The following is a 14,586-nucleotide window of genomic DNA, read 5'->3' on the forward strand; positions in this document are numbered from 1 at the left end:
ACACAGTATGTATTTATTTTAACGCACAGATAAGTCAGATAAGATTCCTTTGTAGTGATGTCATGTAGCTATGAGTAGCTATTACTATAGAATAACTTAGGCTCCTGTATTATTTTTAAGGACACTTTTGTCTCATTTTCCTATGACATACAATTTTAGTCTGAGGTGGCATTGGTTGTTACGTTGTTTCATCTTAAGGAATAAAGGGAATTGGTATAAATCAAGTAAATCAAGTTACTTTGTAGTGGCAGTTTTAATCCATACTGGGGTCAAGAATGTTATGAGATGGCAACTATGTTGTAACCTCTGAGTACTTTATAGAAGATATCATCAACATGGAAGAATTGATGAAGTATACATTTTTAGTGTTGAAGAATAACAGAAGTTAATCATTTAAAGTAATCATTAAAAAAAAAATTTTAAAATGCATATATGCCATATACAGTAGATTACAATGTGTTTTAATTCATCCTTTGTTCCACACAGGAGTGGTGTGGCATACAGTGATGTTTTTCTTAAACTACCTATTAATGTAAAACTTAAATGTATGGAAAACTGATACTTTTTTCAGAGAGTAGTTTCTACTGTCTGGTAGATTGGTCTGTGTTCTTAGTAACAAAAAATTAAATCAGCTTTAAGTGAAAATGTCATTTCATGTAGAAGTTGAATGCTGCAACTAGTTCATCTGCAAAATAGAAATATAACGGAAATAAATTAGAAACTTCTAATATGAGCTTCTGATCAACTGCAGTTTGGTATTGCAGATAATTTTGTTACTAAAATGTGATAGTATAATGGGCATACAACCACATTTATTAATGAAATCCTCATATTTTACACTAGCTTAAAATATTAAGTATTTTGAGAATTTTTTACTGCCAGCATTATTATTTTAATCATGTTTTATAAGACCATTTCTATCTATAAATACTTACCAATGGAACATTTATAAGTGACACAAAATTTTTGCGGGACTAAAGATGAAGGTTTAGTTAAGAGTATTTTTGTAATCATAGAATCATGTTTTATAATGTCCTGGTTTCGGAGATTTTGTATAATTACATAAACTATTCAATAAACACTAAATAATAGAGTTCTTAATTGGCAAGAGATAATGCCTTGGGCATGTGCTGCATCTGCTTTTCTCCCTAGTAATAGGCTTACTTTAGGAGCTGTTAAATGTCAAGTACATTTGTCAAATTCGTTTTTCTTTCTCTGAACGTAGTTATCTTGCTGTCAACCACAGCACAATCCTAGTGAACAGCACTATCAAACACAATGCAATCCTCATTTAAATAATGCATCCTGTGGAAAGCAAAGCTTGATTTCTTTTGGATTTGTGTCCTTTGCTCCTTGAATTCTCCTCTCTCCTGATTTGCATGATACTGCTTTTCTTTTTCTGCCTACGCTCTCACCTCCAAGAGTCCTCTGTTGCAGCATGCTGTCCTGGAAGAGAGAGTGTGAGCTCTCCAGCACAGAGCTGCTTCCCTGCTGGCTGGCTTGGTAGTACGTGTGCATGTGTGTGCTGACAGATTGACCAGAGAATGTGAAGAGTAACAGTTGAATTCTGCTTGCCTTTCTCTTGTGGAGACAGTAGTTACAGTCTCTCCTCCTTTCCAAACTGCCAGTTTTTAGAGAACATAGAGGAACTCAACTTGTCTTTCCAACTTCTTTGATCAACATGGATCAAAAATCATGGGGGAAAAATGCACAAATTTTAAAAAAATAATAAACACAAACTTACTATTTTAATACAGAAAAAGGTAGAAACTTATTTTCCCACCTGTTCATTTGGAAATGCTTACCATTTCTAAGGATCCTCATTAGTAAATTCATCTAAACTGGAAAATTAAGTATTAGTAAATAATAATGGTTTTGAGATGTAGGAAATACCAGATTAAAAAAAAGTACCAAATGCTGTAGGAAATTCATAGTCCTGATTTAAAAAAATAGAGAGAAAACCAAGAAAAGATGGGGTAGTAATGTATCCACCCTGCACAGCTGTGTGGAGAGTAAGGCTCTGGCTGCGTTTTTGGCTATGTGCACGAGGGACACTTAACAAACGCAGAAGTGGTAAAGTGTGGTTATACCAGTTATACCAATGTAAAGTATGTCTGGTGGGACAAGGAATAAGTTATATTACCATAATTGCCTGCTTGGTAGGGATGTAGAAGTATTTCACTAAAATATTAGTAAGCATAATAATGCCACCAAGAAAACAAGAACAGAGTGACTGGCATATGCTGTGAGAATGCGGGTATCTTTACTCTTCAGTTTTAACTAACCTAGCTTGAAATAACTCCATTACCAGTCTTAAGTATTTGTTCTGGTCTTACATGAAGTTTTGACAGCATCTCCATCATGAACTACTCAAACTGACTGGCAGTATCTTTTAGAAAGGAATTGTACGAGCAGTACATATTAATGCTTGTTTTAGTCTCAGCAGTAAGTTCTAATCAAGATAGGTGTTTCTTTGGTACTAGAAAGTAGTTATATGCTATTTTGAGAGGAGGAAAGATCCTACTTTTTGGTTTCCTTTAAATTTTGTTCTTGGTAGGAATAGCCAGCTGATTTTTAATTTTTCATTATTGCACGTCTTTATTTTGCTTTGCGTAGTTCAAGGTGAAGATGTGCTGTTGTTTTGTATAACAGCCTTTAAAAGTTTTATGCTTCCTAAGCCAAGGACAAACTGTGTTTGTCCATGGTTTATTATCATGGTGAGTACTAATAAAAATATACATTTTACTGATTTTCTTCCTTATTTCTAACTTTCTTGCCCTTCTTTAGCCAAAAAAGATTGAGTGAATAATTCTTTGTATTGCTGTTAGAACATTCAGCTTCTCATGATTGCATATCATGTTCTTGTAATCCAATTATAGTCTTCAGATATTACTGTAACAGAATACTTGAGGGAATATGTTCATTTGTTCCTATGGCAAGAATATATACCTGAATAATCGGTGGGGTTCTTCCTTGGGTTTTAGTGAAAAGCTGCATAAACTAACGTAGAATGAGTTGAAGGAGTTCAGTAATCAGTGTTGTCAACTTTCTCCGATTTTCTTGTTCAGAGGATTTCTGTACAGTTGGGTCAGTTTCATGATAACATGAGTTGCTCCTATTTTGTCTCTGAAAGAAAGCCCCTTCTGAATGGTTGCTTTCCCCAACATCTTTCTAGAGAAGAATATCTAAGTGGAGATACGGGAGGAATCTGTGTGGTATTTTCTCTCAGTAAAGGAACTGGAGCCATTCTTATTAGAGATGGTGAGAAGGGAGGAGAAAGAGTTGGGGATGTGCTGTCAGTCTTTCTGTGCCCCTTGTGAGGAAAACAATTTTACTGCCATCTCCTCATGTCACTCCAAGCCTTGAAAATAGAGGAATCACAGGGACCTGTATCTTCTCTACTAAATGTCACTGTCCTGCAGGCAAATACTTTAGAAAGTGCTGTTAAAGGAAGATGAAAAGGCTATATTAAAATGTGTTAATGGGGGGAGGACTGATGGATGATGTTTTAACCTTTCATGTTGACAAGACTGAAACAAGTTACATGTTTGTTTAGAGGCACAGAGACCTAACTGCTACTAAAAATTTTGAAAACTTGCTAGAAATGTGGATATTTGATAAAGGTGCTTTTGTACAGCTAATACTAAATCCTGCTGAGTATGGTGGACAGCTCTTGACAAGAATGAAGCCTATAGAAATATATGAGTGGGCATTCTGTTTCTGGGGCAGTTAAGGATTTAAGAAAGAAAGGGCCATCACAAGTTCATAACCAATAAAATACTGTTCAGATGCTTGAAATACAAAGTCTGGAGCTGTGAAAGTTAGAAGGAAGGTGAAATTAGAGTGAAAAATGGCTCTTTTTGCACCCAAGTAAAAGACTGCAGTAGGGTTTTCTGTTTTGGATTAGGGTTTGTTGGGTTTTTTTAAATGTCCTTTTAAAAAAAAATTGTGCTTTTTGGCTTAGTTCTGTTTTGTTTTAAATAGGTGTGTATTATAGCCTGAGGCTGGCATTCAGAAATAGTAATTTTTGTTCTGTTACTGGCATGGTAGACTTGGAGAAGCCACTTAATGTATACTTTAGTTGTTTCATGTATAAAATGGAGATGCAGTTTAATTATTTACTTATCTTGTAAGTCTTTCAAAAGTCTGAAATATGAATATTAAATATGGATAGAGAAAGAACAGTAAATTGCAGTACGTGTAAATAGGTTAAGCTACAGTGAAAAACAATTTCATAATGAGTTGCAGAATTGGCTATAAGTAGATTACCTTGGTCATAGTATCTAAGCATTAGGTAAGTATAAACCTACCATATGCTGCTTTCATCAGGCAAAGATGCTTTTATAAGTCCTGACAGGAGCTGATATATGCCCTTATTGATTAAGCCCTCATTGATTATGCCCTTAAACTCTTTTCTGTTTCTGAAGGGAGATCAAAGTAGGGCCACTCTTCATCAGTCTCTTCTGCTTCCTCGTTGCTGTTATGTTCTACAAGTCTAGCATTGAATCCCAGCACTCTTCCCTAGTGCAGTAACAGGGTTTTTTAAATCTCAGATGCACGTCAGAATAATTTGCGAGAAACTCCACAGTGTCAAAATTACTGTCTCATGACACTGGCAAAGATTTCAGGCCAAGCTTAAACGCTGGGAGGATTATCTGATATTTCTGAAGTGAAAGAAACAAACAAAAAAACCCCCAAACAAAACAAAATGCTCACTTCTTTGAAATGAGAAGATTGTGTTTAATCTGACTTAAAGATTTCTCCAGGAAGCCAATCTCTTACTACAGCTGTCTTGGGTTAACTTGGAAATTCTAAGTGCAATTAATGTTTCCCTTTCCCTAGAGTAATTTGCAGTCTTATAATGTAACATGTTTAATATCCAATATGTTCTTAGCTTGGCATCTAATAAGGGATTTTTTTCTGAATTGCTGTTAGTAGACCAAAATCCAGAATGATAGATGACTTAAGTATAGGAGAGCAGGTTTTAATCTGTACTTTGCTACAGTGCCAGTAGATGGCAATAAAACAAAGACTTGCTCAAATCCTCCCGATTACTGATACCTACCGATTTTGTGTCACAGCTCTTGGAAATACAAAACCCAAGTTTGCTTTAAAGTAGATATTTTTTCTACATATGTTTTAGCCATGTTTTGTTATGAGAAGTGTATACTCCTTCACTTAAAACAAATCCTACCTGCACAAGAAATAATCAGTATTTCTAATATAAAAATCTAAATTATGGTACACATGTTTTTACCTTCTAATTTCCAAAATTGATGTTACTATACTTATTATACTATTGTGAACTATAGAACTGTAGAAGTGCAGTTTTGGGAGTGGAAAGTGGTGACCACCAGCTGCACAGCATTTTATCAGTTGAGAGGATAAGTCACTTCTTTTTTAATTAGGCATCAAAGTACGTGTCTTTGCAAGGTACTAAATGATCATTGTAAGGCAAGTATAGTTGACAAAGTAACTTTTTTTATTTCAAGTAATTTCTGTGAGCATCCAGACAATAAATTACAGGGAACTCTATGCTGATTTTATTATATAAATTACAAATAATTTCCTGCTACAGTTTTCCATTGTTAATAAGTGTCACCTTTGTCACCTGCTAGCTTTATAAAACTATTTTATATATTGTCAGCTTTTTAAAAAATACTGAATAGAGTTGCATTAGGGATCTAACAATAATAAATATTTAAATAAGGGAAAAAATTATCATTGTGGTAACAATGCAAGTGTTTTAAATCCATATGTGGTTCATGCTAAAAGCAAGTAATAGACATTTAGCTATGTGTCTAAGATTGAATACTGTGTGAAAATTTGAGGCAGTCAAAGTTGCATGAGTTTATATATATATATAAGTAAATGTGAGAATGTTCATTATATCATTACTTCAGAGGTGATTATGTAAGGTTGAAAAAGATAAAATAAGGACTAAGCTTTGGACTGGCAAGGACCTCCTTCCATTTATTTTCATTTGAGGGGAGAGTAGAAGTAATACTGCTGTTTCCAAGTCTCTAGCTTAAAAAGTGAGAAAATGCATTATAATTATGTTGGACTATTAGATAAGGAAAGTCCAGCAAATAGTGCACAGTAGTGTTTTGAGATACTTCTTGCTAATTCCAAGTTTGTGTGTAAGTTTACTTTGGATAAAGACACTTAAGATGAAAATTCTTCTTTTTTATGGATAAGACCAGTGGCAGAAAATTTTCTTATGTGTTCTTAAATGTTTGAGCATTAAGACTTTGTAGGGGGCTTGTTTTTAGAGGAGGCTTGGCATTTTTGTGGTGTTTGGTGAATGTTACCAACAGCCACTTTTATGTCTGCCCCTTATATTGTTCAACAGGATAAAACTGATGCTTCACATTTATTTACTGCAATTTAACTGAAAAGCTTCAGTTATTTATTTTATTCCATCCACTAATTTGAACTAGCTACCTAAAAGCTAAAATCTTCATTTTGTGATACCAGTTTCTCACATCACTCATTCACTTGAGGTTTAAAGTATAGTACGTTCTTCTCTTGAAGGGAGAAGAAACCTTCAGAAACCACAGAGAGACTAGCCTCTGTGACTGAATGACTCTTACTGTAATATTGAAATGAATTTATTTAAAAATGCTGAATGACGTGGCCTTTTGTACAGGCTAGTGTTAAGTCATTTAGTATAAAAAATAAGAGTAAACTTCAGAAACATGCTATTCTTAAGGCAGTTTGACTCCATATATATATATAGTGCTTTCTAAAGCTCATTGTTAGTTCCTCATGCAAAGAAAATAAAATCTGTGATGTAACTCTGGGTACTTAGATCTGGAAATGTAAATAGTGTTATCACAGGATGGAAAGAATGGGGGAAAAAAGCATCTTGAAAGTAGATCTCAGAAAACTGGGTCAAAATGGAAATGGGTCTCATTAAGGTACTAGCTACGCTATTTTCAAGCTTTATCACAGACAAGAGAGGAGGCTGCTGTGTCCCTAATCACTATTAGAACAAGGTTCATGGAAATGAATAGTGTAGTAGCTAACTGCTTACGGCTGGACTTCCAGAAATATGGCTCTGCTATGTGATAATTATTTTATGGAGCAATCCAGAAGAGTGGAGTAGTTATCACTGCAGTAGAACAACTGAATCAGCAGGAATCCCTGCTGATCAGTATCAATCTTTAAGAAATGGCTTTCCTTTTTTAAATATTGGTCCGTCAAAAACCCATGTTAATCAAGGTTTTTCAGCATAGAGGTACTGAAACTGTTTCTATACTATACTGAATTATTGAAGTGTTCATCTGGAAGATTCCTGGCAGTTAACATGATTTAAGAAATGACAAGAGTGTTTCAATACTGGGATTGTGGAAACACAGAATTACATTCTGTAGAATGAAAGTTTTCCTGTAAAGAAAACTGCTTCGGGTTTTGTGTGCGCTAACAATTTAGTAATTAGAACTGCGAAAAGAGTAACTTTAGTCAGTGTAGGGGATATGACTGACTGTGAGTTTACTCAAATTATGCATTTTTAGTTGTATGAGTTTGTTTTGTTTTGGCAGAGGACGTGAGATAATTTTTCTTGGTAATTCCTCACAGATCTTTCAGAGAAAATTATGTAACTGTAGCTGGATAATTCAGAGATTGTTGCTCTTTGATTGCCTCATTGAAGGCTGGAGCCAGTTTTGCAGCAGACTAGTGAGCAAGGTTCCAGTTACTTTCTCTTTACTTTCATTAGGCTTTTTCAATTTTGGAGAATGTTAGCACAACTGCAGGAGGTAGTTTGAATCATAATTGTTGTGCTTATTTACAAAGAACCTTGGAAGATGGATAGTAAAATTGTTAGCCACTTCTTTTTTTCCTTTTTTTTTTTTTTTTTTTAAACAGTCCTGGAAATTATGCACACAGTGTCTTTTGCTTAATGCGGCAGAAGTATTATGTTAGTGTTTGAGACTAAGAAGCCAGAGCAGACAGAGACTTCAAGAAAGAGCTCAACACTTGCATTGTTATTTGGCTTACTGCTTTTTCAGAGAAATACTTGGCTTTATTACAGTCATGTAGGGCCAGAGAACTAAAAGCCTGTACAAACCTGTGAAAACAGTAGTGATTCAAAACTTAAAAGAACATACGTAGACATATTATAATACAGTTGGTTAAAAAGTCATGTTGGAATTTAAAAGGACGTGCAATGGTTTGGAGGGAATGCAGTACTGCAGCAAATCTGAAGTACCTGAATATGGACTATGCAAACTATGTATTTCAGGATTAGTATGTTCAGTTTTTTCTTGGCAATGTAAGACCCCAAAATGCACATTTTCGTGCATTTCAATACTTCTGATATCCACTTGATAAAATTGCAGTCTTATTCCTTGGCTTCAGAATATATTCATTCATAAAAACTGAATATGGAAGTTAAAGTAAATACAAGTTAATACATTTCTTTAGCAAAGGTACAAAAAAGTGCCAGGAAATCTTTTTGTCTGAACAGTTTGCTCAAAACCCCCTTTTTCTCTCTTGAATTGCTTCATGATAATAGTGCTATAGAGCCACAGATCAACATCATATGACATGTTTTTGAATGATCCTGACATTCTTGTAATATTTTACATATTTCCATGAAGACCGGAGGTATCGTTTTTGAACGATTTATCTTCAAGTCCATGATCGCTTCAGTGAGGTCACATGAATGTTTTAATGAGGGAAGTAATGGGAGTTCGATATTCTTGTTTTGTTTGTTATTTCTCCCCAAATGTAATTTCTTCTCTTTCCTTTCAGACTTAATTCTTTAAGGCCACCTCATTAAGATGATTTCTTCCCCCACTTTACACATGTGAATCATCATTAAATTAGCACTTCATCTAGATCACCACCATTGGTTCCTTTCTTTTTCTATGTATGTAAATGTTTTAAATTATTATTTTCTTTCAATTTCATTTGGAAAAACAATTGATTAAATACAGTTTGAATAAATGAGGTAAAATGGCTCAAGAAAAGAAAGGCACATATTTATTTAACATCTTAGATGCAAAGTTTTGTGCACGCTACTGAGCCTCTGTTATCATGACTAGAGTTAACTCCAGAGTCTTGTATAGAAGTTTTGGCACCTGCTGATAGAAAAAGGCTTTCTGTTGTCCAGGTTAAATCATCTCCCCAGATATCATTAAGCTCTTCTGTGGTGTTATAGCTGCATCTACATCAAACACGTTGGCAGCCTGCCTATGTTTCATTTCTCTGGAGCGTGGAAGGCAGGCTTCTGCATAAGAAGTGCTGTCAGTCCACCTGAGCATGAACAGAGGTTGCCCAGCACAAAGTTAGGCAATAATCAGATGCTGTTTGTAAAAACTAAGATCTTAATTCCACATATGATGATTCCTGTAAGCTTGTAACAATCTGAACTGCGGTATTGTCTCAGGCCAATTTTGATGTGCCATCACTACTTTTGTAAGTTATTTCTAAAGTTTGTTTTTTGCCTGTTCAAGAATAGCCCCATTCATTATCTTGCTTTATGCAAAGTTACTTTGTTTAGAAGAAACTGGAGCACTTTTCCAGTAGTGAAAATATTCCACTACTGTTCCAATATTAATGGCCTATTTAATAAGCATTTTAGGTCTTATTTGCATATAAACCTGAATATGTGCAGACAAATTTAAATAATAAATTCATAACAAAATTGTATCCTACTGTTTTTAAACAAGCTCAGTATTTTAGTTTCAAACTTCAGAACGTATGGCTATTTTTTGTTTTCAAATATTACATTTGAGTGGAAAGAAAATTACCCTTTTTCATGGGGAGGCAGCAGTTTAACGTCTAGGTAGAAACTTAAATATTTGATGGTGTGAAGCCTGTATTTTGCCTTGAGGCTGTTTACTTCCCTCCACTTAAAGCCTTACCCAATTACCAGTGCAGTCAATTGAAAAACTTGGCATTAGCTCAGTAACCTCTGGATCTTTTCTGTAATACATGTGGAATTCATCGTGTTAGGCTTGTCTTCGTTTTAGCAGTAAGGGAATAGAAAGAAAATTTACTGAAATACTGTAGTAGTGAATAGATCTTACCTGATTTTAGAATACGTTGGGTTGCGTTTTGTGCTGAACTAAAATACAGTTGTAATATTGAATGTCAGAAAACATTTTCATGAAAAAAGTTAAGTTGATACATAATAATTTGCAACAACAGGGGCCATGGGTAACTACATGATTCAGAAACTGAAGTGGACAACTGTAACTTTAAAGCTAATAAAAGGTATTAAATGTAGTTACCCATTTTTTAAAGGCTGTGTTACAATATTGTATGATTTCCTGACTCCGAGTTAGCTTTATAGAAAACAGTTTGTGAAGCATACCTCATTGGGTACAGGTATGATAGTCACACATCAGTGACTCTCAAATGTATCTGTTAAATAGACAATCAAAATTGTGTGTGAATCTGGGACGGCAGGTTCAAAGGAACGCTGACATTTTCATTCAACTTCTGTATTCTTAGAGGAATCTGGTTTGTATGTATTTATTTTGCAAATTACTTATTCCTTGGTTTATTGTTACATTTCATAAATGATTCTCCTGTTCTGCTCTAAGGTGAGGCTTCTATGAAATGTTTAGATACAGTTTCTAAGCCATTCCTGTCCACCCTGTGGGTGGTTGAGCGAAATGTTAAAATTCTGTGGCAGTCAGTTGTATTGGGGTAGAAGGAAGCTGATTTTGAAGTGGAAGAGAAGTTAGGTCATTTTGTGGTTTTGTAACTTTGTAAGCAAAGCTTGTTGGTCATAGCTATTGAGAATATGAATAGGTTGTCCCTCATACCATATTGTTTTAGCTAGTACAGGATTTGCATTTAAAGGAAGTCACTGGGGGGGTTGGTTTTTTTTTTTTATGGGTTTATATAAATTGATCTACTACTTAAAACGGATTTGAAATAATTTTCTATATAATTCAGTAAAAATGTCTATGAACTGTTTCAGATAAGCTATGAAAACTGGTAGATACTAGTAGATAATCATGGCTAGTATTTAGGTGGGGGGGTGTAACTTTTAAAGACAAATTTAGTGAGATGTTTTCCTTTGTCTCTGTAGTTATCAGAGACTGTTACAGACGATTGCTGTACTCGAGGCTCAACGTACTCAAGCAGTTCAAGACCTTGAAAGTTTAGGCAGACACCAGAGAGAAGCACTGAAAGATCCTATTGGATTTGTGGAAAGACTCCAGAAGAAGGTATTTCAATGGGCTTTTCTTAAGTCTTACTCAGAACTTTTTTTTTTTAATAACTAGTAATTCATCGTCTGTAGAAATCAGAGAATTCTATATATACTTGCTAAACATTATGAGCTTAAAATCTTTTATCTGCTGAGCAAAAATGGCCCTTTGTTTTCTTATTAAATCTGTAAGACACAGGTCTTCAGTGATTTTATTAGATATGCTTTCTTTCCTTTTTTTGGTATGTAGAAATGTAATCTTTAAATTTCTAATTGTAATGTAGGTATTTTAAAGACAACCTGAAATCTACAGGTGACTGGAAGTAATTCATAGTGAGGCAACAGATCAAGAATTCATAACTTTTCTCATTAGAGAAATTAAATGTTGTGCTATGAGTGAATTTGGTAGGGTACTTTTTAAAGAGCAGGAAATGTAGTTCATAGCCTAAAACCAAAATGAACAATAGAAAACATACCTGAGTTCTGGATAACAGAATATTGTCTGATGGAGGAGAATTAATTTTGATAAGGAAACATTTTCTCTTCAAGCTTTAAAAAAAAATTGTTGTAACAGGAATACTGAAAAAATGTTCAAACTTTGAATACTTTCTTGCTGCCACGTCTACGAGTGACAAACACCTTCACCTTCTAGTCTGGTAGCAACATGTTGTATTTCAGTGAAGAATGAAGTAGGTATTTTATGGTGCTCTTTTCCTAGGTTTGTAGAGACCTAGGTTTAAAGAGAGGTCTGATGTAAGCCCATTGGTTTCAGTAGTTGTCTTTCCTTTAAATTTTGAGATGAGGTAATAGCATGCATGATGTAATAGTGTTGCATTTGATAATCACTGTATGGGGAAATACTAATGATAGCTGAAAATATCTGGTGTATTTTTGTCTCCAAATCAAAGGAATGATAGTCTTAAGGTTGACCTTTAAATAAAGTGGTGAGCTTTGCAACAGTTGTGTTCTAGGCAGAAGACAGCAAAGTCAGTGTAAAATATACATTGATTTATTTGATGGGAGGATTTTAGGTTTATCAGATGATAAAACTCCGAATCTTATCGTTTCCTGTGTTAAGAAAGGTACAGATCCTGGGCAAACAGTATGTTTAAACAAAATAAAAGACAGATAGACAGTAACAGGATATTGAAGTCAGAAACACCTGATTTCAACTGTGAAATACACACTTCAAAGTTTTATGCTCAATAAGCCATCATTGACCGTGCCGCTGCATATTTTATATGCACTGTTGTGTATTATTCTTGAAAGATATCTTTTCCTTAAAAAGACTGTGTGCTGCATGGCACTTTAAAAATTCTGATTTTGAATTCTGTTCTTAGCTAAAAAGCAGTATCAGGTTTTCGTAACTTTTCGGGATTTGTAGGGTTTTTTTTGGATATACAGCGATTGTGTTAAATATTGGTTTTCACTTTTCATTCTTTTTTTTTTCAGGTTGATATGGGTCTTCCATATCCTCAGAGAGTTGTTCAGCTCCCTGAGATTGCCTGGGACCAATACACCACTAGCCTTGGAAACTTTGAGAGAGAATTCAAAAACCGAAAACGTAACAGTAGGAGAGTGAAGCTGATTTTTGACAAAGGTAAAAGGAAAGTGGGCATATGTTACAAGAAAGAAATGACCGGTGTGGAGGTTTAATAATTCCTTTTTTGTGTTGCTTACAGTAGGTATACCTGCAAGACCAAAAAGTCCTTTGGATCCCAAGAAGGATGGAGAGTCTATTTCATACTCTGTCTTGCCTTTAAGCGATGGTCCAGAAGGTTCTACAAATAGTCGTCCACAGGTAGCTGTTACAAAAGGAAAAATAAAATTTTACAAAATAGTAATTTTTGAATTTTTTTCTTTTTCTTTTTTACTGTGGGTATGTGGATAATCTTAACTGTTACTTCAAATGTTAATGTTGGTGATGACATGTCATTCATGTACTCAAATCAGAGAACTTATTTTTGGTTTAGGCAAATTTTATTTCAAATTTTCATGTGTTTATTTGGTTTGGGTTTTGTTTTACTTAGGTAGGAAAAGGGTTAAAATCAAGTTTTCCTAACTGTATGTTTTCTAAACACATATTCCATTTTATATGTTGTATTTGAGCAGATGATAAGAGGGCGACTTTGCGATGAGACCAAACCTGAAACTTTTAACCAGCTGTGGACTGTAGAGGAACAGGTAATGGGAAACTCTTCCATTTTGTAGCTGTGCTAACATACATGAGAATAAAAGCAAATTGTGTAATAATGTTTAAAGCACTTACAAGTTCAGAGTCACATGGATGTAGATACTCATCTTTTGGCAACTCATACCTCTACTAGGAAAGATGTATTTTTTTTTCCCCTGTTGATTTAGAAAAAACTTGAGCAATTGCTTTTGAAGTATCCACCAGAGGAAGTAGAGTCCCGACGGTGGCAGAAGATAGCTGATGAACTGGGAAATAGAACAGCAAAGCAGGTAACAAGTAAAACACTTTGAGAAGTAATCCCTTTCCTTGACTCTTTCTTTTTTTAAGGTTTTTAGGAAGCACTGATAAGAGATTGTAGTCAGGTTTCTCTTCAGCACTTAAGTAATTTCTAATTTGAGTTTTTTTCTGTCAAAACCCCCACAATTCCTAAACTGAGGGATTAAAAAAGAGGGTTTATTTTTTATAATGTTCATAATTAAAGCAATAAAACTTATTTTGCTAGGAAAAAAAATGTGACTGCTTGGGCATTGTTTGAGTGCTTGTGCTGCGGTAGTAGTGATGTCAGTCACTGCATCCTAGCAGTTGATACAGATTCACAGATTTATTTGTATATGTCTTTTTTTTTAATAGCAATAAATAAAATCCAGTATCTTTTCAGTAATCACTTTTACTTAAAAATGTAACAGCAGGGCCTACGTTTCACTAATAACAATGCAATTCTTATTCTTGATCTCAAATACAGAATTTTAAAAGTGCCCCAAAGCCCATGACAAAGCTGCCAGACCTAGCTGTTCATTAGATTTTGACAGCATGCATTTAATTCTATATAGCAAGTATAGTGACACCAACTGTTCTCAGATTGAGTTACACTGGAGTGCTGAATTTCCTGCACCTCAGTACTGTAGAATGGGCAGATGTGAATACTCACAGACAGAAGAATTAGTTCTGTACTGGGGCCGAGATCCACAAAAGGACACAGATGTGGAGACACTGAGTATTTCTGCAACTGACTTGTTGGGATTTTTCCCCTAAAATGACATAATTTCTCCATTTTAACCAGAAGTAAAAAATGCTGATGTATTTACAGATGATGTATGTACTGTATTTACAGTATTTTAACTTCTCCTATTTCAGTTGTGTGCTTTCAGGTAAAAGTATACTTAAGTATTTCAATATACAAGATTACCTCATCTCTGATCATATCTTATATACTTATAGGTAT

At 34.6% G+C, this 14,586-nt stretch overlaps 1 protein-coding gene across 2 annotated transcripts in view; it reads left to right on the forward strand.

Moving 5' to 3' along the window:
• ZZZ3 (zinc finger ZZ-type containing 3) overlaps window positions 1-14,586 on the forward strand; it is a 63,601-nt gene that overhangs the window by 34,493 nt on the left and 14,522 nt on the right. Inside the window, exons 4-8 of one of the 2 annotated variants that reach the window (XM_050901185.1) lie at window positions 11,051-11,189; window positions 12,623-12,770; window positions 12,853-12,971; window positions 13,283-13,354; window positions 13,532-13,633. In XM_050901185.1, coding sequence (XP_050757142.1) covers window positions 11,051-11,189; window positions 12,623-12,770; window positions 12,853-12,971; window positions 13,283-13,354; window positions 13,532-13,633 — 580 coding nt within the window. The remainder of the gene's footprint in view (window positions 1-11,050; window positions 11,190-12,622; window positions 12,771-12,852; window positions 12,972-13,282; window positions 13,355-13,531; window positions 13,634-14,586) is intronic. The other variant, XM_050901186.1, reaches the window with a different exon arrangement.

Source organism: Gymnogyps californianus, chromosome 8, assembly GCF_018139145.2.
Source record: "Gymnogyps californianus isolate 813 chromosome 8, ASM1813914v2, whole genome shotgun sequence".
In the NCBI taxonomy this organism is placed as follows: domain Eukaryota; kingdom Metazoa; phylum Chordata; class Aves; order Accipitriformes; family Cathartidae; genus Gymnogyps; species Gymnogyps californianus.